Source organism: Nelusetta ayraudi, unplaced genomic scaffold (assembly GCF_046127955.1).
Source record: "Nelusetta ayraudi isolate G7.1 ecotype Tasmania unplaced genomic scaffold, CSIRO-AGI_Nayr_v1 ptg000090l, whole genome shotgun sequence".
NCBI classification, from domain to species: Eukaryota; Metazoa; Chordata; class Actinopteri; order Tetraodontiformes; family Monacanthidae; genus Nelusetta; species Nelusetta ayraudi.
The window spans coordinates 991760-1013135 of NW_027466140.1; the positions used below are offsets into that span (position 1 = coordinate 991760).

Genomic DNA, 21376 nt, shown 5'->3' on the forward strand with positions numbered 1-21376 from the left:
ATCTTTTTACGCTGCCGGCTCACTCTAAAAATAAACACCACTTCCCGTAGCACGACAACATGTATGATGTAAAGTATCCAGTGGTTGGTTGCTTTAAGCCTCATCTTTCTACTTTACCAAAGACCCTATAGCCTACTCCTGCTAGCCTAATGCTTAAGTCGGACATACTCCCCCGTTTTGATTCATGCTGTCAGCTGAGAGGAATGCGGCCGTCGGGGAGAGTTTAGTTCAGTGATCTCTGAGGCCACAGTGGGAAGCGCTGGAGCAGCGGAGTCTGAACGTTGCTAAGGCTAACACTACCCTGATTTAAAGAGACACAGTAATGTGCTGGCTGCTGGCTCGACTAAATCACGCAGACGGAGCCAGAGCGATGTGGAAGGACGACACAATGCTCCCTTTCAAAGCGCCAAACCCCCCTTTTTTATCCTCAATCTAAAAAGCTCCCTCTCTACCCTGCCGGCCTCTCTTTCTCTCCCCTCTCGACGCTGCCAAGAGTTCTCGCGCCTGTTTTCTCAGCTGGGAGGATGGAAATCAGACACAGGGGAGACGAGGTATGAGGGCACGAGGGACTGGAGGCGGCTGGCCGATTGAATTCCAGGTGTCCGTGTTGTGGTTGTAGCTGCAACGGGTTTGACAGAAACAAAAGGGGATTTGGATTCCACCACGTGACAAAAGTACCCATTACATCAAAGGTCAAAGAGTCAAACTGTGCGGAATCATGTGATCTGTTTGCAAGGCAGACGACAGTAAACGCTAAATAAAACTAATTTGCTAGTTAGCTTGCTACGGTCAGACAAGTAGGGGGGGAGAAAGAAGGTTTCTGTGGTGATCAAACGCTCCCATCTGGTGCAATGTGGTTTGAGGGTATCTGCAAAACCACAGCCTCTCTCCAAACTCTCTCCTTCTCTCTCACTCACACACCCATGAATGTATGAATGTAAGCTTTACCCCAATCCCGCTTTGCAAGCTGTGCACCTCATAAGCCCACAGCTACGCCCCCCCTCCGACATGGCAGCTGCCACAGCCCCCAGCGCAGACAGCACACAGTATCAAATCCATTTCCTCCGCCGCTGCAGTTGTCATGGAAACAAAAAAATTCCCCTTCTCAGCCACACGAAGCAAAAAGCAGCAGGGAAGGGAGCTGAGGATTTGATAGATAAGGATGCGCTTAAAAAGAGAGAGTGAGGGAGAGAGAGAAGGCGGAACACTTGGTCAGTGTCTATGGCACTGCCGTGCACGTGGGGCGCTAAGTCTAGGGCGGCAGGGAGTTACAGGGAGCCCTCTGTGCAGGCGCGCCAAGGGGTCAGAGGTGCTGTGGATGTGCGGCGCCTGTGGCAACGGCGATGCTGACGAGAAGTAGAGTCAACAGCTCGACGAAACAGCGACAGGTGCTGCTGCGGAAATGGTGCAGCTGCCGCGCACATATTTCCAGGCTGGTAGCCCTAAGAAAGCTGCCAGCATACTATGTCAAATGTTCACATTTTACCAAATGATATTCATTCTATGTGGAAACTTCAAACAGGAATAAAATTAAAAGTCGGAGATCAGCCCAAAACCACAAAATCCCAAAATTCAAAAAGTCATACACACTGACTTTTTTTTCAGTGGACAAAAACTAAAAAGTCCCAGATCGAACTGAAACTCGGTCTGGTTCGGAATGACCAACGCAGCTTTATTTCCATGTCCATTTAATCAGTTTATAAAATATCGCTCAGCAGTTGTTGTAAACATGGCGGACATTCATAGCCATAACCAGGCCCCCCCAACTCCTGACGGAAGTGGTTCCTAATCAGTGTTAAACTCTGGCCCAGCAGTGAATTGGTGCCCGAAAAGCAACAGTTCTGAGCACCTGGACCCAGTGCTTCCACGGTGAAAACGTAAAGAACAGGTGTTCAGTCAGGCACCGTCTCCGATTTCGAACCGGTTCCTCAGAGGAAAAAGGCCCTGAGAGAGCAAAGGCCGCCCCTTCTGAGCGGCTGCTGTGGAGGAACAGCACTTTCTCACCACTTCATAAACTGTTCATGTTATGTTACACCAAAGAAAATCAGAGAAATCTCATGGTAAGCTTCGGCAAGTTCCACTCCAAATTGTCAACCATCCCTCACTATTGTCCCTTCTTGCATTTAAGCACCATTAAGATCCGACCTGTATTTCACACGCATGGTTTCACTCAAGAAAAGGAAATTACACCGTAACTTCTATGAAATTGCCTGATAAGTGGCAGAGAGATACCTTAAAAATAAAGTCCACATTAAAAAACAATCAAATAAGTATTTTGAACAAAGGTCTTTCTTTCTCCCCACAGGAAACTCATTTACACTGGACCATAAAAATCCAAAGCGACGCGCTCTAGATTCACACACACAGGAAATTAAAGGAGGAAGAGCCATATTTTTTAAACAACTGGGGAGCAACAAATCAGAATGCGAAGCCAACGAGTGACTGTGCAGGGGAATGTGTTAATAACTATCACTACCTACGTTCGGAAAGTGGTCAGCACGGGCAGATCTCTGTGGCAGGTGAAGTCACCAGATAGCTGAGAATTCTTACAAACGTGGAAACTGTCACTGAGAAGCAAGAAAAGGCCAAATTTCTGTTGATGTTGCAGAGGGTCTGGACGGCACAGATGATTAAAGGAAAGATGATCAAATACATGCAACGCAATGTTCATGTGTTGCACAAAAATATATATTTTTTACTTTTAGGGTTGCAGTATTAACGGTGGAAAACTGAGCTGGAGAGGATGGAAAATTGGAAGAAAAACAAGAGCCCGAGCAACGCTTGTTCTACTTTCGGCTTCTTCTGACGCAGTGCAGTCAGACTGCTGTGCACAATCAACCCCCCCCCGAGTCAGTGCAACAGCTTTTTTGGAAATGTGAATGAACCCTGTCAGGATTTTTCTGCGTGTTTGTGCATCTGCGCCTCAGTCAGAGGAAACAACCCTGGGAAAGGATTAATTAAAATTTTACTGCAGGATGTTCTGAGAAAGGCGGAGGGATGAAAAAATAAAGAGGAGGAGGAGGGAGGGGAGAGGAAAAAACAAGCTCCAGTGCCCTAATTTAACGCTCTCATGGCACGTCAGACTCCCTCTCCCTCCTTCCATCTCCCTCTTTGTTCTCCTGCTCCCACCGTCTACTCTGCAATTCCCTTAACTCCCTGTTCCACATCAGCCTCAGATTCAGGCACACACCCTCTGCCCCAGATAAAATGGAGTCTGACTGTCATTCTCCTCCTTTTTTCTGCCCATCCACCCTTCTTTTTTCTCTTGCCCCCGTCTTTCTTTTGGGGTTTCCATCACAGGTTCCACCGTGAGATTTCTTTTTATTTTTTTTACCGTCTGTCTGTGTCCATGAAGCTGAAATATTAATGTGCTCCGCTCAGCACTGTACAACAACAGATGATGTCGGGCAGCAACAGACTCCCAGTTTCCATGGCAACCTCCACCATCCTCCCTCTACCCCTCTGTCCCCTCCTCCTCCTCCTGCCCCTCCAACTCCCCCTCCACCACGCTGTGACTCAGTCGGATGGAGGGGAGGGACGGCGGCTACAACAACAACAACACGTCGCCACACGCAGACCAGTGTGACTTGAGAGAATGCAGCCATGAGGTGGTGGGATAACAAAGAAAAAAATAACTAAAGACGAAATAATAGATTAAAGGGTTAAAGAGTTTTTATTTTTTATTTTGTCACAGGACATTAAACAGAAGACTAAACACATGTCTCCCTCTGAGCATCCTCCTGCCCTTTCTGACTGTTTTCAACTCTCTCGGTTCCCTCCTGGTGGTTGCTCTCTGTCCCTGCAGCCCAGCACTGGGACTGTAAGCTGCTTACTATAATACAGCAACACAATGCCCTCTAATACTCCTCCTGTACCCCACAGCCACCCACCCGTCCACCCTGCCGGTCTGCAAAGTGGATTGCCACACAGTCCACCATCCCGTCCTCGTTCTTTTGCACTCGTCACTTCTGGCCTCTAGATTTGATGTTCCGTCCCCTCCGACGTGGGACTTGTCTGATTCGTCTGACTGACTGCGCAGCATTAGTTTGTCATTGTTTACAGACTTGATCTTTTCGTCTCGCCGTCGTTGCCGCCACTGCAGCGCTGATTTAACGCCTGGCCAGCGTTCATGGTGATCGGCCACTGCGCCCGATGCTCGACCTTTTCAGCAGCAGGAAGATCCAGATAACAGATTTGTAGGCCGCCGGTCTCCATTCCCTTCCTTCCCTCTAATCACAAGCCATCCTGTTTTAATCCCAAGATAGAGACAGCGCAAAACGGGGAGATATGGATGAAGGAGACAAAAGAATGAGACAAAGAAAGAACAGCCCTCCTCTTTTTTTCTCAAGAGACAGACAGAGGTGAGGAAGGCAGACAAGACTGGCAAAAACAAGGGGAAAAAATAAAATAAAGGAAGGTCAGGCATGGGTGTCAGTTTCTACAAGCAGGGGTTGGGTGTAACCATGGTAACCAGGCAAAGGGATGATGTCATCACATCCAAAAGGGTGCTTTGTGTGGTGGGGATATTTTCGGGGGTTGAGCGAAGCAGTTTATTGTTCCACATCAGGCAAGGCACGATGGCTCCTATAAATATAAATATAATTTACTATAAAGTAAGAAGTCTTTGAGAATCAATTTATGGCATTTTTCTTTACTGCTTGGATCAAAATTATGAAAGAAAGACGTTAATTATTTGCTTTAATTTTAACTGACCTCAGTTCTCATAATGTCCTAACGGGAAACAAACGCTGCTCTAAAGTCTATGATTCATTTTCATGGCAATTTAGTCAATCAACCCTGCTGATTGGCAAGCAAAAGTCAGGGGGAAAAAAATACAGGAGTAGGTCGAAAGATGATCTGAAGCATTTTGTCAGCTACGAACGTGTCTGTTCTGCACTGTTTAACCTCTAAATGTCACTGAGGATGTTGGCTAGTGGTCTTCACCCCACATTCACCCCTCTCATCACTGGGTTAGACCGTATGTAGGACACACACACACACACACACACACACACACACACACACACACACACACACACACACACACACACACACACACACACACACACACACACACACACACACTGACCGCACCCAGAGATTTACTGCCCCCAGAGGAAATCAGACGTCTGCAGGCTCAGCTCATGTAGGTCAATAAAATGACAACTGATGAAATGACAAAGAATACACACACACACACACACACACACACACACACACACACACACACACACACACAATTGAAACATGTGATGAAATTAACTTGGATTTTCCTCGTTCCATCAACAGCAGCAACAATTCAAACATCACAACGTGAAAACAAAAGCAGCCTTGTATGGAAACAACACAAAGTGTAAAAAAAAAATCAAAAAAATCAGAGTGATCTCATCATATGGGTCAGGGACTCAGACCCTTGTGATCAGATAGACACAACAGCCTCAAGGGCTTCACGTGGTCCTCGGGGTCACTCCTTCACGTCGACGCCTCATCAATAACAGCTTTTTTTTTTTTTTAAAGCAGTGTCGTGTTCCGCCAATCATGAAACACCATGTGACACAAACATCGAGGGCGGCGCAGACACAGAGGGGCTCTGCGGTCCGGCCAGCGCATCCTGAACTGTCTCATTAATTTGTCGTCTCAAGAGGCAAGAGGGAACACGGTAATGAACAGTCGTTATGCGGACAGAATGCTATGAGAAAACAAATGGAGACGAATGTAACTGGCCAGGTTCTAATATTGAGCAGCAGACGGATCAGTTGTGGCTAAATACAAGGCTCTTGGTTCCTCTACCTGTGCACTGTGGGCTGTAAGAGTTATGAAAATGTCAGCTTTGTTGACACAGCTGCTGACCGACACCTCCAGCACTGTGTATCTGCCTGTTTCAACTGCTACTCCTGCCTCAACGCCTCTATCGTGTTTGTTTACCGTAAACACGAGGCGCCTGCGGTCACAGTCAAAATAATGGGTTCGTATGCGCGAAAGAATAGGAGTTCTTAGTACTTTTGAATAACTTAAATACTAAAGTGTTAATGGGGGATAAAGAAAGATTTTCCTCTGAGACTTGCACAGCAAAGTGTTTCAGTTTTAGGCTAAATCAGAGAGAGAAAAAGTTGCTTTATAAAGTCATCCAATAAGACCACTATTTACTCTGCAAAGCTGTACAAATGTTTCATTTGCTCTCTTATAGTATTCAATTCTTAAAATACCACCATGTTGGGTGTCTTTGTATCTGATGATTAACCAAATTGCTTTGGGTGTTTTGTTCTCTCTTCAGTTAAAAGTTAGCTTATTTTCCCAGAACTGAAACAACAACTTTGATGAAACTTTTACGTGTTTGGAAGGAGGTGACGGCCTTGGGAGAAGTATCAGTGCACTTTGTGGCATCCAAAAGATGTGATTCCTAGGACTGTCTGCTCAGACAGGCATTTTCTGAAAAGAGATAAAGATGGAATTTTACCCATTTTTGGGAGTCCCGTGACAGAACCCAACAAAGATTATACTAAATGGGATCTTATATATATGTACATAAAAGAGAAACTCTGGACTGCATCAGGAAGTACAACTGATCCAACTTCACCAGTGTAAGTATGTAAGCAGAGTCAGAGGCGGACCGACTCTAATGCCTGCATGACACATCTCCCGCACCTCGGGGTGGCACAGGGCAGCACGGCGTTGACAGAGATGTCACTCAGCGATGTGATCGCGCAGCCAATCGGTTGACACTTGCTGGCCCGTGTTAATTGCCCGCTAATTGTGTGTCACACGAAGAGCGTTATACAAACACCCAAGTAATTTGATCGAGAGGACATGATGAAGATATTAGAACACGGAGGGAGAGACGACGCGTGCACAACCTTTGAAGAGCAGCCGTGGGAATGCATGCGCTAACTTTAAGGTGAATGCAAAAGCATGCAAAAAAGGGCCACGGAACTCACCTGCACGCCCAAAATGAGTCACATGTGCCCATGCAGCCATTGGAAACTATTATTAAAAGTCTTATTTCCTCATGTGCCACTGCAGTTAGTCACTCACACACAGTTTCGATGCTGTTTTAATGCCACAGGAGTGTTTTTTTCCACCTCCAACCCCACAAGAAAAAAAAAAAAAAAACAGCAGGAAAGCTGAGACCCAGCCAGTCCAAATAGATGAAGTGAGGCCTCAATCCACAGTCCTTAGAAACCAAAAGAAGCCGTGGAGTGCACAGCCAAGTTAGAGACAAATGAAACTAATTTATTTCGGGGCACTGGCAAGGTGCACAGGAACAGCAGCCAGGGAAACGTTGTCTGCGCAGGCTCGCACACACACACGCAATTTCACAAAAAAAGGAATGAGGAAATGTCAGGAAAGAGAAACTAGTCGGACACTAAGAGCTGATATGTTGTGCATGTAAATTTATTGTATTGTCTCCACAGGTCACATCTCCCCTGCTACATCCCGCACTCCCTCCTTCCTCCTCCAGGAGGAGAGGGTGGGTGGGAGGGGGAGGGAGAGAGAGAAGGAAGGAGGGAGGGGAGGTAGGGAGGGAGGGAGAGAACAGCGGTGCTCCGAGGTTCACTCTGCTACCTGGAGACCGACGGCCTCTTTCCGCCAGCCAATCGGAGGCTGGGAAAAACAGACCCTTGCTCTCCGATTGGTCAGCCGCTCCCAGGAACTCATTGTGCTATCAATGGCCGTGTCATTGTGTCGTCTGGCAGGGTTGAAGCCAATTATACTGCCCCTGTTCTTTGTGCAGACCTCTTTTCTGCAGCAGACACCTCACACACTCACACACACGCACGCACACCCACACATGCGCACAAATCTCCTCCTAGACTCCCCCAGAATGTCAGAGGAGATTGAGGGAGTCTGGGAATCAGAAGACCTGACACTCATAGCAATGAGACGGCTTTAAGGATGGGGGTAGGGGAAGAAAAAAACAAAAACAAGGCTACGTCCTTCATTTGACCTCAACCAGAGTAAAACTACATGTCTGCACACAAGTAATTGTATAGATTTTAAATTCTACAATATGTTTACCAATGGTATAGCTTAAATGAAAAAGTTGCAAACAAGAAAAAACCCTCACGCTGTTTTCACACACCGCCGGCCTGTTCAACGTTTTATGTGAAGCACCCTCTTCTAAGAAGACTCACAGTGTGCGAACATGCATTTCATGATGAAACAAAGCAGTTTGGTTCCTTCAAGTTGTGCCTCAAGATATGGGATAACAGGGTGGAGGCTGCCATTAGCCTGCAAGCGTTTGAGGAGGGTAAACAGGACAAAGTGAGACACTAGATTCTGTCTATTAGCTTTATCTTACTGCAGCTTTTGCACATGTGCAAAACAAGCTTGCATGGACGCCTGTTGCGCCTGCAGAGAACACACAGAGCACTTTCAAGCTTCAGCTTCATGTGACATAGTAAACGCAGAGCTCATTATTTATGGAGCATTTCGACCGACCGGTGAAACTGTAAATTCTCCCTGCAAAATATAACACTACCAAACATATCGTTTATATATTATTGTACGGTAGTTTCACATTTTGAATTCTATTGTTTGCAAGTAATTATATTACATTCTCACCTGCCACTTTTTAAAAGTCTTTTTAGATCTCTTTAAATATTTTTTAAACCTTATATTTCACAATGAAGTCGATTTCTGCAACACTAACGTGTCACTGCAGTGTAATGTGACTGTGCGAAAAGTGTAACAGAAAATGTTTCTTTCAACTTCTCAGCAAAACACCGCTTCACATTTCATTTCAAATTCCCTGCTGACACGACTCAACTGACAATTTAAGGCTAGCATAAGGACGACACATGCACAAATGCTAGCAAGGGTTAGCCGCCGACTGCTAGATTCACTTTGATTGGGATCAGATGCAGCAGAGCGGTTGCCAGCTTCAGTCTTCAAAAAGGCCCGAGGAGCGAGTGACTGTGACATATGGTCGCAACAGAGCCAGGAAAAGATATTTTAATTTGCGGGTCATCTTCACAGCTTTGAGCCACAGCCGTGGCTTGTGTCAGGCCTCTGTGCGTGTGTACAGAGACCAGCCTTGGATGATGAAAGGAAGTCAGGACTTTATGGTTAGTTTTACAGAGAGTAGACAGGGTGAGAGGGCTGCACTTTGGTCCCACTGAAGAGTCTTCAACTCTGAGAACTGGAGAGCAAATTCATCAGGAGTGCATGTGTTTTATAATTGCCCTGTGTTTTTATTCGCTTTTAAAAATCTTAATACCAAGGACGTGGCAATAGGGGGTGAGAGTGGACCAAATCAATTTCTCTTGTGGGATAATAAAGTTGAATTAAGTTGACTGTAACAAATTACTGTGAGAAATACAGGATATTTTGTACAGAGGTGTACTGTTCCCAATTAATGCAGTTTTATACTGTAAATTTTTACTCTTTGAGGAACAAAATGTTAACGCAAGCTGCTGGAAAGTCTTACAGTATGCAACAAGTATTTGTTTCTTTTTCATTTAACTTTGAATCAGACTTGATCTTGGTTCCGTTATTAATTCACAAGCTGCTGTGTGAAGAATGGCAATTCACTGCACTACGTCTGCAGGGGAAAGGACTTGCTTGAACTGGCTGAAATGAATCCGAAAGATAAATAAGGCACATTCAGTAAAAGCACACAAAATGTTCAAATAAAACCATTCCAGCATGTTTATATAGTTGGGTACATTAGCTTTCATGTGGGAGTTACCTACAGTGAAGACTGGAGACTCTCCTCCGCTCGTAAACACCGTGTTTCTGGCCAGGGGTTTAGCTTCTTCCCAGTCAGAGCGACTCAAGGATATGAAGAGCAAAAAACAAATTGTTTAAGTAAGTGCAGGTATTTGGTTGACGTGAGAATATTTTTTAACCTTTTGGTTGGTTTGTAATACAGAGCATTGGGCCCAGCAGACAGGAAAGGCGGTTGGTGGATGCAATAACTTGTCTAGTGATGTTTTTGAATTGTGATGCGTAAAGAGCACGAGTAGCCAGATCCCTGAATTATCACACAAAGCATAAGTTCTTCCCGTCCCTAACTGGCAAAACAGATTGTGACATATAGCTAATGTTGAAAATATGTTACTAGAAAGCCCTGAAGCCATGGAAAGTCCCACTGGGAGAGTTGAAAAAAATTCCCACATCCCACAGTTTACTCATTCTTCTGAGGACTTTTTGGCAATAGAATGACAGTTTCATGGAGCACAGAGACCGTCTGGCATTTTAACTTCACGGTGTGTTTATACACAAGAGGGGAGAGAGTGTGAAGAAATGTGCTCCAGAAGGAATTCACTTTGGCGCCGATGGGAAAGTACAGCTGAGCAAGGCACGTACGACGCACATGAAAAACAACACATCACAATAAAAAAAGAGGTACTCATCCTATCAATTTACTGAAAGACGTTTAATATTTATGTGTGAACTGAGTGGCGGCATATTCTGCATTAACGCAGCGATTTCAAAAAAAGGCAAAAAAAAAAAAATAATCATCTCAGTTCAAATACATTAAAAATAATCAACCGTAAAAATCCACATAGAAAACAATCTCTTAAAAATGAAAGAAACAAAATGAATGACTGAAATCACAACAACAAATGTTCCAGTGATGCTCCAAAATCCTCGTTTAAATGTTTAAATCGGCCTTAAGTTTGTCTCTCCACCAATGTCAAGAACACTTAAAAAGTGAAGTGCACAATATTACAGCTATTGAGAACAGTGATCTCCCTTTAAGACAGCAAATTGTGCTCGCATCACGTATTACAATAAGAGGATTTCTACACTGACTCAAACCTTTTCTCTGTCTTCAGTGCTCGTCCCAGCGTGTCCTCACATTCAAAGCTTCCTCAGCGACACCTTTCACAAGACAAAAAAACATTCAAGACATATTTGCGGAAAAATCACCACTACTGACTCGCAAATTGTTGCCATGGTCATGAAACGAGACCACAGAAGCTTTTCCATCCCGAGGCTGGATACAGTATTGTGTTTGCATAGGAATAAATATTGCATGGTCACAACACGCGCTCACATGGCGACTCGATTTAAAAGAAAAGAAAAGAAAAGAAAAGAGAAGAAAAGAAAAGAAAAGAAAGCCAGCGAGCCAGGACATTTAGCCACTAATGTTGCATTTGAGTAGCAGGGGAAAGTGGGCGAGTTACACAAACGTGGACCATTGAATACACACACACACATACGCCTGACTCAGCAGTACACGGGCAGATTTCCAGTGTGTCGTTTCCACAGCAGCGGGAGACCGCGAGTCTGTTTGACAAACCCAGCAGTTATGACAACGTTGTCAGTGCTGCGCAGTAATTACAGATGGCAACACAAATGCATGTGGTTGAGAATGCACACGAAAAGCGCATCACTTTGTAGACACACTTCGCCAACAGAGTCCAGGCTCGGCTGTGCAAAGAGGAAAGGTTTGCTTTTGGTTATGGAAGAATTTTGGAGGCGCCTTCATCTCCCTCAAGAGTCGACTGCTGTGTTGCGAGTACGCGTGACAATAAACCACAGGCACATTTATGTCCAAATAAGATTCCGCTTTAACAGTGAACTCCTGGTGATTTATGTGCATCAGTGATATGAATCCCTTTCCAAACAGACAAAAAAAACAAACAAAAAAAAAAACACCCTTTTGTTAAGTGGTTTGGCCCAGAGTGGAATGTGACTGGTCAAATTGCTGGGAAGCAAAAATGACAAAGCTGGATTTGTACTGATTGGCACCTCATTTTAACAATACAGCAGAGTGATAAACATGAACATGAACAGGAAGAGTGAAGAAACGCAAAGAACATTGACATTGATGGGTAAACCGTGCGTTCCGATAGTTAAAATTCAAAAGTGACACGTTGTGCGCAGTGGGGGCATGAACTGTGGAAGGCACCTGCTCAAAACCACGCACGCACGCACGCACGCACGCACGCACACACACACACACACACACACACACACACACACACACACACACACACACACACACACACACACACACACACACACACACACACACCGTGTTCGGTAGAAATAAGGAAGAAAAAAACAAAAGAAAACAGGTCTGGAATGATGCAAGATGCCCTCATGAAAAAAAAAAATCAAGTGATGCAGCGTGTACAAAGAAACTCAAGATTATACAGACAGATATGTGCACATGTGGAAGCAAAGTCAATTTTTATCATGTTGGCAAAGATACCCGGGCTGATGGGAAATCTAAGGACTGCGGCAGAGTGGTCAGCCCTCGCCCCTCCGCCCCACAGCGTGGTCGCGTTAAGACAAAGGTTGCGGAAACGCAGGTTCTTCTCGTCGAAAACCGAAGGCAGGTGTGCGACGATCCAAAGAACGGTCAAGGATCACATCTGTGTTCTGATGTCAGCGGACTACGTCCAGGAGGGTCGGGGTTCCCTAACTGGACCGGCTGGCAGCAGCATCCAGCAGCTCCTCCAGCGAATCCGCTCCTTCCAATTTAGGCTCCTCCTCCTTGGGTTTCTTCTTGGTGGCTACTTTGCTGGGCGCAGGCGAGTCGTCCTTCATCAGCTCTTTGGCCAGGATGTTGGTCACTGCGTGGCCGGCTCGTCTGTGATTGGCTGAGAGAGGCAAAAAAGAGTGAGATAGCCAGGTGGAGGTGATGCCAATAACATGCTACATTTTTTTTCTCTTTTTAGTAAAGCACTTAACCTCTTCATTTACACACAAAATGGGAGCTCACCTTTGTTGCCAATGCCAACACACATGCAGGAACACAGCACACAAAAATACATTGAAAAATGTATTTTGTATATGCAATTCAACCTTTGCTCCTTAAAGTTCTAGTTTATAGATTTCTATTTCATAAATCATAGCTTTGAGCACTGTGATAATGAGTCTGTTGGCTAGCTAGCAAGCAGACACTAAGTTAGTTAGTGCTCCGATGACATTGCAGTGCCAACAATATGACACTGACTGCTGCTTGGTCGCTAAACACATTTCTGATGACACATTTCAGACTTCCCTGTGTAAACAGTTTTTGCACACTAGGCGTACAATTTGGGACACATCTAAACTGATCTGGTAAAACTCCAGAAATATAAGGGGGGAAGGGATTCGGAAATGACGAGGTAAAAGAAGGAAGAGGAGGACTGTGTAACAGCGAGGAGAGGAGGGGAGGGCGACTGATGTCAGGGAGGTGGGACAGCGCGAGGAGCAGGATGATTCACGCTGGGGGGAGATTAAAGGGGCGGGGAGGAAGGAGAAGAAGAGGCAACGACAGGGGCGACAGCAGCTCGAAAAATGGGATCAAAGGGAGATTGGGAGAGGAGGGAGGATGAGAGATGCACGGAGAGACGGAGCGGGAGTGCCTGGAGGAGGCGGCAGCTTCTCATCCATCTACCTGCTCGGCCTGGTTTTTCCCTCTCACACACCCACACAGTATATCTCTCTTATTTCCCTGCGTGGGAGAACAGCTGTGCAGCAGCAGCAGCCATTTTGAATTATATAGGTCAGTGGGAGCCGGTTTATATGCCGTTATTCTCTGACGGCTTTACAGTCAGAGCTCTTCCCTTGTCGAGCAAAAGAGGCGGAGGGGTGAAGTTAATATCAGCACAGGTCACGCTTTTCTCCAAAACACACACACAGACACGCCGAGATGAGTTCCTGCGCTGCCGACGCATAGCAAGAGGGTGGAGAAAAGGTGTCACGATGCAAACGGGCAGACAATGCATGCCATTAAACCAGGATCAGATCAACCACAAATGACGAGCACAGAACTTGATGCACAGTTGGGACGGAGCAAATGGCACTCAAAAACTCAAGAGTTTTACCCCACAGGTCTCCAGAACCAGCTGTGACAGAGACACGATGGAGTCTGGAGGGGAAGAAGAACAAGGTGGTTTGTTGATTCAGAACCGTGTGACCGGCTCATTCTTTTGGCTTGTGAGACTTTTTTTGTGTGTCATTTCTCCTGCAATGACAGACGGCAGCGGGGGGATCACTCCTCATCTGTTAAACACAGGGCATCTCATCTGCTCGCACTCTCGTCCCCGCCGTCTATTTCCGTCCTCTCCCGTTACCATAAACGGGCTAATTAGAAATTATGCAAACGACCCATAAAGCTGGCGGTTTCTAGAGAGCGAGTCGGCGTGCTGTGACGAGCGAGTCCTCAACCTGCAGAGAAAAGCTCTTCAAAGGCAGTCAGCTCTGCGGCGACCGTTTGTCATCCTCCTCCGCTCTCCGGAGGGGGATAAGACTCAAGGCTCAGGCGCTGAGGGCAACATGGGGGAAACGCAGGATGCAAAAGTTAAATCGCCAGATTTAAATAATGTGGAGGAAAGATGCTTTGATAGTGTTTTTTTTAATTTTTTTTTATATATGTATGAGCCTCATTAGCCTCTGGCATGAAAAACAAATATGAAAACTGCACTAATATTGTTCTACTGTTGACTTGTAGTGAATAAGAAAAACTAAAAATATTATTTAATCTGCTCTTTCATCCCACCCATATACAGTTAGTGTTTTCTTTGTTAGTTTAAAGTTTTGAGTTAACTAAAGTCCAGTAAAACAATGTAACTACTGAAACCCTGCTACTGCAGACGAGGAGGCACAACTAAATAAAAGACTGTTTACAAAAACATTGTGTCTCTCAACTCCTCAAACAGAAGGCAGGGGGTGTATTCATGGATACAGTCATGGGGAAAAAAATGATTATTCCACAATATCAGTGGACATTCGCGACCTGCGTTTTCTGTCTCTGCGGCTGTCCGAGCCTGAAAACAACCCTGATGATGACGCCATGCTGGATCAAATTCTTTGGAGCCCTGTCATCACCAGAGACTAAAGAAAGAAAGAAAAAAAAAGATATTTTGGCTCCATGCAATTTCATCTCTGCCTGATCTGGTTGGCTTAAAATCTCTATTTTTCCAAGCCTCCGAACAGCAGTCCAAAAGTAGCTGGAATAGACCCTGTAACACGTGGCACACAAACACAGGTGATGCAGAGCATGTGTGCAGCGCTCGGGGAACTTGCTGGGACGACGGTCATGTGATTTGTGCTCTTGGCATGATGTCTGCTGTGCGGAGGAAGGGGAACAAGGTGCTGGGAGCCCACAACAAAGGCCTGTTAAAGGTGTGTTTACTGGCGGTAGTGAGACCGAAGGGGAGTGTTTGCATGGTGAGCAGCAATCAAGTGCCACAAAGAATCTGCTACGAAGATCATCTGAAACAAATTACGACCCGGGAGGCAGAGTAATGACTGCTGAGGGAAAGAATGCTTTTGCTGAACAGACACGTGTGAAGTGCCTGGAAGAGATGGAAAGTCAAGAATGACAGGCAGAAGATTGGTGGGGGAACTTAAAGAAATGCTTGAGACTCGATGGTAACAAAACTAGTGTGAGGAGAACTCAACTGTTCACATGTAAAACTATCTTTACACAACTCTTTGACCAAGAAATAAACTCCCTACCAGTGACAGAAATCCATCATTTACTTATTTTGCCTGCTCCTCTTTTCACAGTTTCACATCATTACTTTGTGTCGTCACAAAGGGCTCAAACAACTTGTCCAGGTTTCCAGGCAGTCTTTTTAGATTGCTTAGTAGCTACACGAAACATAAGCATTTTTTTTTTTTATAAAATCTATTTTTAATAGATCTACTGACTGTGCAAGTCTTCTCCACTGTAGAACAGGATAAATAAGATCTTAAAATCAGTGCAATTTGGGGCTCCTAAAGTTTAAAGAGATTATCTGCCCCTTTGTCAATTAGCAATTCAGCTGAAACGGGTGGCAGTGGCGACGGGAAGACTAACATCTTTGTGCTCCACAGTGCCATATTTTTAGAAAAGCAGCTGCACCGCAGCTGCACCAGGCAGCCCAGTGACAGCAGCAAAAAAGAGGCGTGATGGTGCATTTGCAGACGAAGACGGGATCTCCTGCCCAAGTCTCCAAATTAGCAGAGACTTATATCGCCCTCTACAGGCAAAACTGCTCAACACACGCTGCTCCGCACTGGAGGACTGTGGGAAATAGTGACGTCAGGCAGCACGTGGTGCTAAGACTCAAGCTCCTATTTTTTTTCCTTCTGCCCTTGCAGAGCTAAACTCGTGCTCACAGGCACTTGCTAGCTTTTATTGTCTCTCCATGTTGAAAGCGCACGTGGCCTCCCCACTGCCTCGGCCACAGTTTGATTGATGAGAACTGCCTTCAGGGATGATTTGGAGGTGGGGGAGTGACTGCGTGCCAACATCTGTGAAGGCAAGGATCTGAGTGGTGGTCTTTCTTATTCCCCAGGAGCAGACGGTGCTTAGCACCAGCGTGTGCCTATTGTTGCTACCCACTTTATTGCCGTCTCTCTTTTGTGATAGGTCCTTTGTTGGCCAGTGGCTACAGTGATTGGCTGCTTTAGAGAGGGTCATGACCTGGCAGATGCGTGTATGGTAATAGTTTAGATGGGCCATTCCTTCACACACGGGTTTCCTTAAACTGCTTTGAACATATTAAGGAAGATACTTACCTGACTTGTATGTTCATTCCGAACATTACAGACAGACATAATTCATCACTGCAGAGTGAAAGGCTATGCAAAACTATCCTCTGGACCTCTGTGACTTCTCTGTCTGGGGTATGTTTTGGTATGCAAAACATGCAAACCTTTGTATCGGCATGCGGGCATCTGGTGCGCGCGCTTTGTCTGCATGTGTTCAAAGAGAGGGGTAGACAGACGCAGGGCAGACAGCTGTGGCTGCTCAATCAGCACAGGCAAGCGAGGCCTGGGTCAAAGGTCAGGGGGCACGCAGCCTCGTGGAGCCCCATTCGGTGGCACCGCTGTCATACAATGAGCGTGAATTCACACTGAAACAGAGCCTCGCCGGCCCTTTAGCACCACGCTGGTGACGTCTGCAGCCTGCACAGCGGTGGGGGGAGAACAGAGGAAGAGGCACACTTCCAGGGTAGGAGACTCACAAAGTGGTGACGAGTTAAAAGAACAATACAATAGACTGGAATTTTGAGTGATTTTAAGTCCTATTCCTAGTATTTTCTGAAATATCTAAAATTCTAATAATAAATCTACAATGTCTCACATCATTAGGGATAAGGAGCACACTTGTAGGAGTTTTAATCCAGGTTTTATAGTTAACTCTTGTGAGTCAGCATGAAGTACACTATTATCAATTAAGTTGGATCAATTTTTTGTTTTGTTTTGTTTTTTATGCTCAACAGTGTATATATTGAAGTTGCTTTAGAGTGTATCTGGCGTCTGCGCTGCCAAATAAATAGCAAATGTGCCTAAGTCAGGATGTGCCGCCTCCTACCTCCGCTCCACTAAATTAAGACCTTCGACTCAACCCACCGGTCAAACATGTGCACCACACACCACCACCAAAAGACACGCGCATACTGTGTGGGTGAAAGTCTTCCGGCTCTTCCTGGGTGCAAGGAGAAAATATGAGGTTATGTGGGGCGGGGTGGGAAGGGGAGCCAGGGGAGGAGGCTCAGACTGGGGATATGATACATGCTGCCATTTATTTTTTCCCTCGTTTTCCTACCACAGACTGAGTCTAGAGAGAAAGGCCGTCTCGCTCAGACACAGACACACACACAGAGGTATTTCCTGTTAGGGGTGCGAGGTGGCCAAACAGTATTATGGATGACTGCCTGAGCCCTCAAGTGGGCCCCATTTTCCTCATGTAGTGCTCCTGCTTCTTCTTCTTCTCCTTCCACTATTGTGCAACTCTGTTTAGTGGCGCTGACCTTGGGCTGTTTGTGATTTCAGAGGATTTATGCCCATCAGGGAATAATTATTCTTAACAGTGACTAAGTAGAACGCTGAGTAGCGCTTTTCCCAATCCACATTTCATTTGCCATGCACAATATCAGATAGAATGTCGTTTGAACGCAGCATGTGGCGAGCGTAAAAGCATAAAAACCAAAAGAAATTAAGAAAGGAGTGGGAAGAGAGAGACCAACAGAATGCTGAGAAGGCACAGAAACACACAGGCGGGAAAGGAGGGCAGTCAAAGTATTTGACTCACTTCACATCTGGCTTCTATTGAGGGGGAGGGATCAGGTTGCAGAGGCCTTTACCAGCCTCTGTTATGTGTGAATTCTAAACCCACACATGAATCCATGTGATCACGCACTCGCAGAAGCTAAGACTCTCCCTCTCTGTTGGACACTAAGATGGTTGCACACTTGGTTTCTTATTGCCAGGTGTCATGTTACAGTAATCTCCTACAAGTTTAGAGAGCCTCATCAACAACACGGTGAAATAAACTGGTCAAATGATCCTTAAAATATAGCTTATGTGTAAATAATACTATCATTAAGTGTTTTTAACTGCTAGGACAGAAGAAGAGGCCACAATGTGAGCAGGTCGCTCCAACTTTGGGCTTTTCTATGAGCCCACACACTGAACACGTTCCTGGATGTCCTACCAGACCTCTGGCAGTCTCAGTAATGAGAAAAACAGCATTTGTGAGTCCTTAAATTTAATATTTTAACTAGCTTTTAAGCATAATGGCAATAAAGTTTCATGAATCTCACTGGTGGTCTGTATCGAAACTTCCAGCCTCTAAACCAGACAACAGAGTTATGGTCAGCCATCCCAGCAAAAGAAACACAAAAATGTGTTTTAGATCCAAGTGGAAACTGATGTAACCGTTTTTCTTCAATTAGATAAAACTTATGTAAAATCATGTTACCCAGTCACTTAGCCTACTTTCCTCGTACACCCCTAAATCCTGTTTTATCCCACAGAGTCTACATTAACATTCCTCCTATGTCTTCCGGGCACACAACCGCACCCCACCAGTTGTTCCTTTACATGCTGCCTGTTCCCACCCTTGGCACTCTGTCTCTCCTCACTTGCCGTATTGCCAACCATTGCTGGAATCAGCTTTGCCCTCCCCCCCCCCCGAAGAAACCATGGCTAAAGAAAAACAAAACTCTGTTCCATCTGTAGACGTGCTACAGACGGAACAGAGACAGGGAACAGAAACGAAATCTGTTATTGTGTCCTGACAGGGACAGAGAGGGACTGACAGAAAAGACTGGAACATAAGCCTCAAGTTCTGAATGTGTTTGATGACAAAAAGAAAAGGTACATTCCGTGAATTGTGACAGCAACACTGGTAGAGGTGCTCTTCTGCACATAACTGAGTCCATTATTATCATTATTAATATTATTATTATTACCTGCTTGCCGTGGGCCTCTCTTCCGTCTGAAGGCAGCGCCGGACTGCAGCGCCTCCAACAGGCCATCCATGATACCGGTTTCATCGTCCTCTGTGAAGGGAAACAGCACCATCAGTGATGCATCAACAATTGCTGGACAGAAACAGTGCGTGGAGTCACGGTTACTGTTTTATTGACGCAACACAAAGGCATGCGCAGGCAGACTGTCACAAACATGTTATTGTAAATCAGCGCAGCACAAACACACTCTGCCATTTTCTTCTCCAGTAGAGTGTTTAGCGGTTTTCCTGAACTCGACGTACATCTCTGTTTTTCAGCAACATGTCCATAGTGCACCGGGCAGAAGACTTACTTATCTGTTTGTTTATTTATTCAAACCAGCCACGCCGCTGACGTAACCAATTCCCTACATTAGCCCAGATAGGCAGTGACCTAGTTCACTTACTGTCACTGCTGAGGGCTACATACACACCCGACTATCTGACAGATGACCTCGTCATCTCACACACACGCACACAACTTACTCTAATCATCCCATTACTGTCAGAGAGCAACTTTGTGTAGGTATGGTACAGTTTGTACGGGTGTTCTCAGCCACGTTGCGCACGTAGACACAGTGTCTGGTGGCCTTAAAAGCAGGGAGAAGGACAAAACAAGAGGTGGGGGGGGGGGGCATGCTGCTGTGAGTGACTGTTTTGTGGGCACTAATTCTGTGGCACAACTCGGTGCTCGGGCAGATGGTTTTAATTATTTTCGTTTGAAGCTAAATAGAGCCAGAAGGGTCTGAAAAAGGGGGAAGCAAGGTTGGTGGGGGGTGGGGGTGGGGTTAAAGGTTTATGTCTCCACCACTTCCCAACCCCCAACACACACACACACACACACACACACACACACACACACACACACACACACACACACAGTGCTTAATCCTGCAGTAAGCCATGGAGCAGATGGCCTGCAGTCTGGCCTGTCATGTCAGAGAAAGTCTCCCCCTTGCACACCTCTTGGTCCATACGCAGCTCACAAACACCACTCACTGTCCATTTGCCGGTACTGCACGGAAGGGTTTAGACTGTGACGATGTGCAGCCCATGGTTTCCTCCTTCCGGGGAAACACATCTGGCCCACATCCACACTAATCGCATGGCTGGCTTAAACCGCTGGTGGGAAGCACACCGACACACAAACCTATTTGTGAATTTCAAACTGGGGGCAGAACAGAGAGACCACACAATGACCAGCAGTTTGTCTATAAAGCACGCCTCTTGTTGACCGAGTGCACACCCGCCTAAAAATAGACGGCCCCAGTGGCGGTGTACTGTGTTGCATTATACATACAACTCCACAGTGCTTTTTAAGTGAACGTGACCTGAGGCAATGCGGCTCAATGTAACCTTTCAAAGGGGGGGGGGCTTTAAAATGATCATCAAGACTTTTAATGGGCGTAAGTCACATCCATCATGTGATTCGCACAACTGTGTCAAAGAGGTTATGAGAAATCAACAGCAGATAACCAATACTCAAAATAGGCCAACAGACGAGAAAGCTCAGTGAAACACAGGCACAGCACCAGAGCAGCAAAACTCCACGGAGCATGACACAAACAGCAACACATTGTGTGCAAGAGGTAGCGGCACGAGGCAGATTAATTAGTGTAATGACATTAGGGCATGAGCTCTCCTTGGACCTGATCTAAATCAGATTCACATACACACAGGCACATAGTATCTGGCACACAGGATAGAGGTCAACCTCTTGTGCGGAGCAATAGCACCCCTAGTGGCTGTTCTCACAATAACAGGTGAGGACGTGACTAGTTTTCAAGGGGGTGAAAAAAACATACAAAAAAAAAACAGAATTCACCAAAAAACAATCCAATAATATGAGAAATGAAAGGGATTTCGTGAGGGTTGGATACAGATTTTCCATCTCTGTAATGTGAGATGATCTTTCAAATCTTTTACAGCTCCCTGAAACAAGACATCAGGCTGCCCTGGCTTATCCCCTCTCATCCCATCCTTTCCTCCTCTCACCCCCTTCCTCCTAGAGACAACAACGCAGTCTAATCCTCATGAGAGCATCTGCTGCCCTACTCTCCTGCTTGCCTTCCCCTCCCCCACACACAGCTCCTTCACTCACTCTTTGTGTGGAGCACAAGCACTCCTAGCGGCTGTTCCCAGACATACACCCATGTGTTCACCAGAAGAGCACACGCCCTTGGCAGCAACCACACTGGGCTTGAG

General features: G+C 45.8%; 1 protein-coding gene across 3 annotated transcripts in view; it reads right to left on the reverse strand.

Annotated features, from left to right (window-relative positions):
• Positions 1–10359: 10359 nt before the first annotated feature.
• Positions 10360–21376, reverse strand: part of diaph1 (diaphanous related formin 1) — a 74061-nt gene continuing 63044 nt past the window's right edge. For 2 of the 3 annotated variants that reach the window (XM_076046803.1, XM_076046802.1), the window contains 2 exons: positions 19134–19223; positions 10360–12557 (listed from right to left, as the gene is read on the reverse strand). In XM_076046803.1, coding sequence (XP_075902918.1) covers positions 12376–12557; positions 19134–19223 — 272 coding nt within the window. In that variant the 3' untranslated portion in view covers positions 10360–12375. Of the gene's footprint in view, positions 12558–13377; positions 13814–19133; positions 19224–21376 lie in introns of those variants that run through there. The other variant, XM_076046804.1, reaches the window with a different exon arrangement.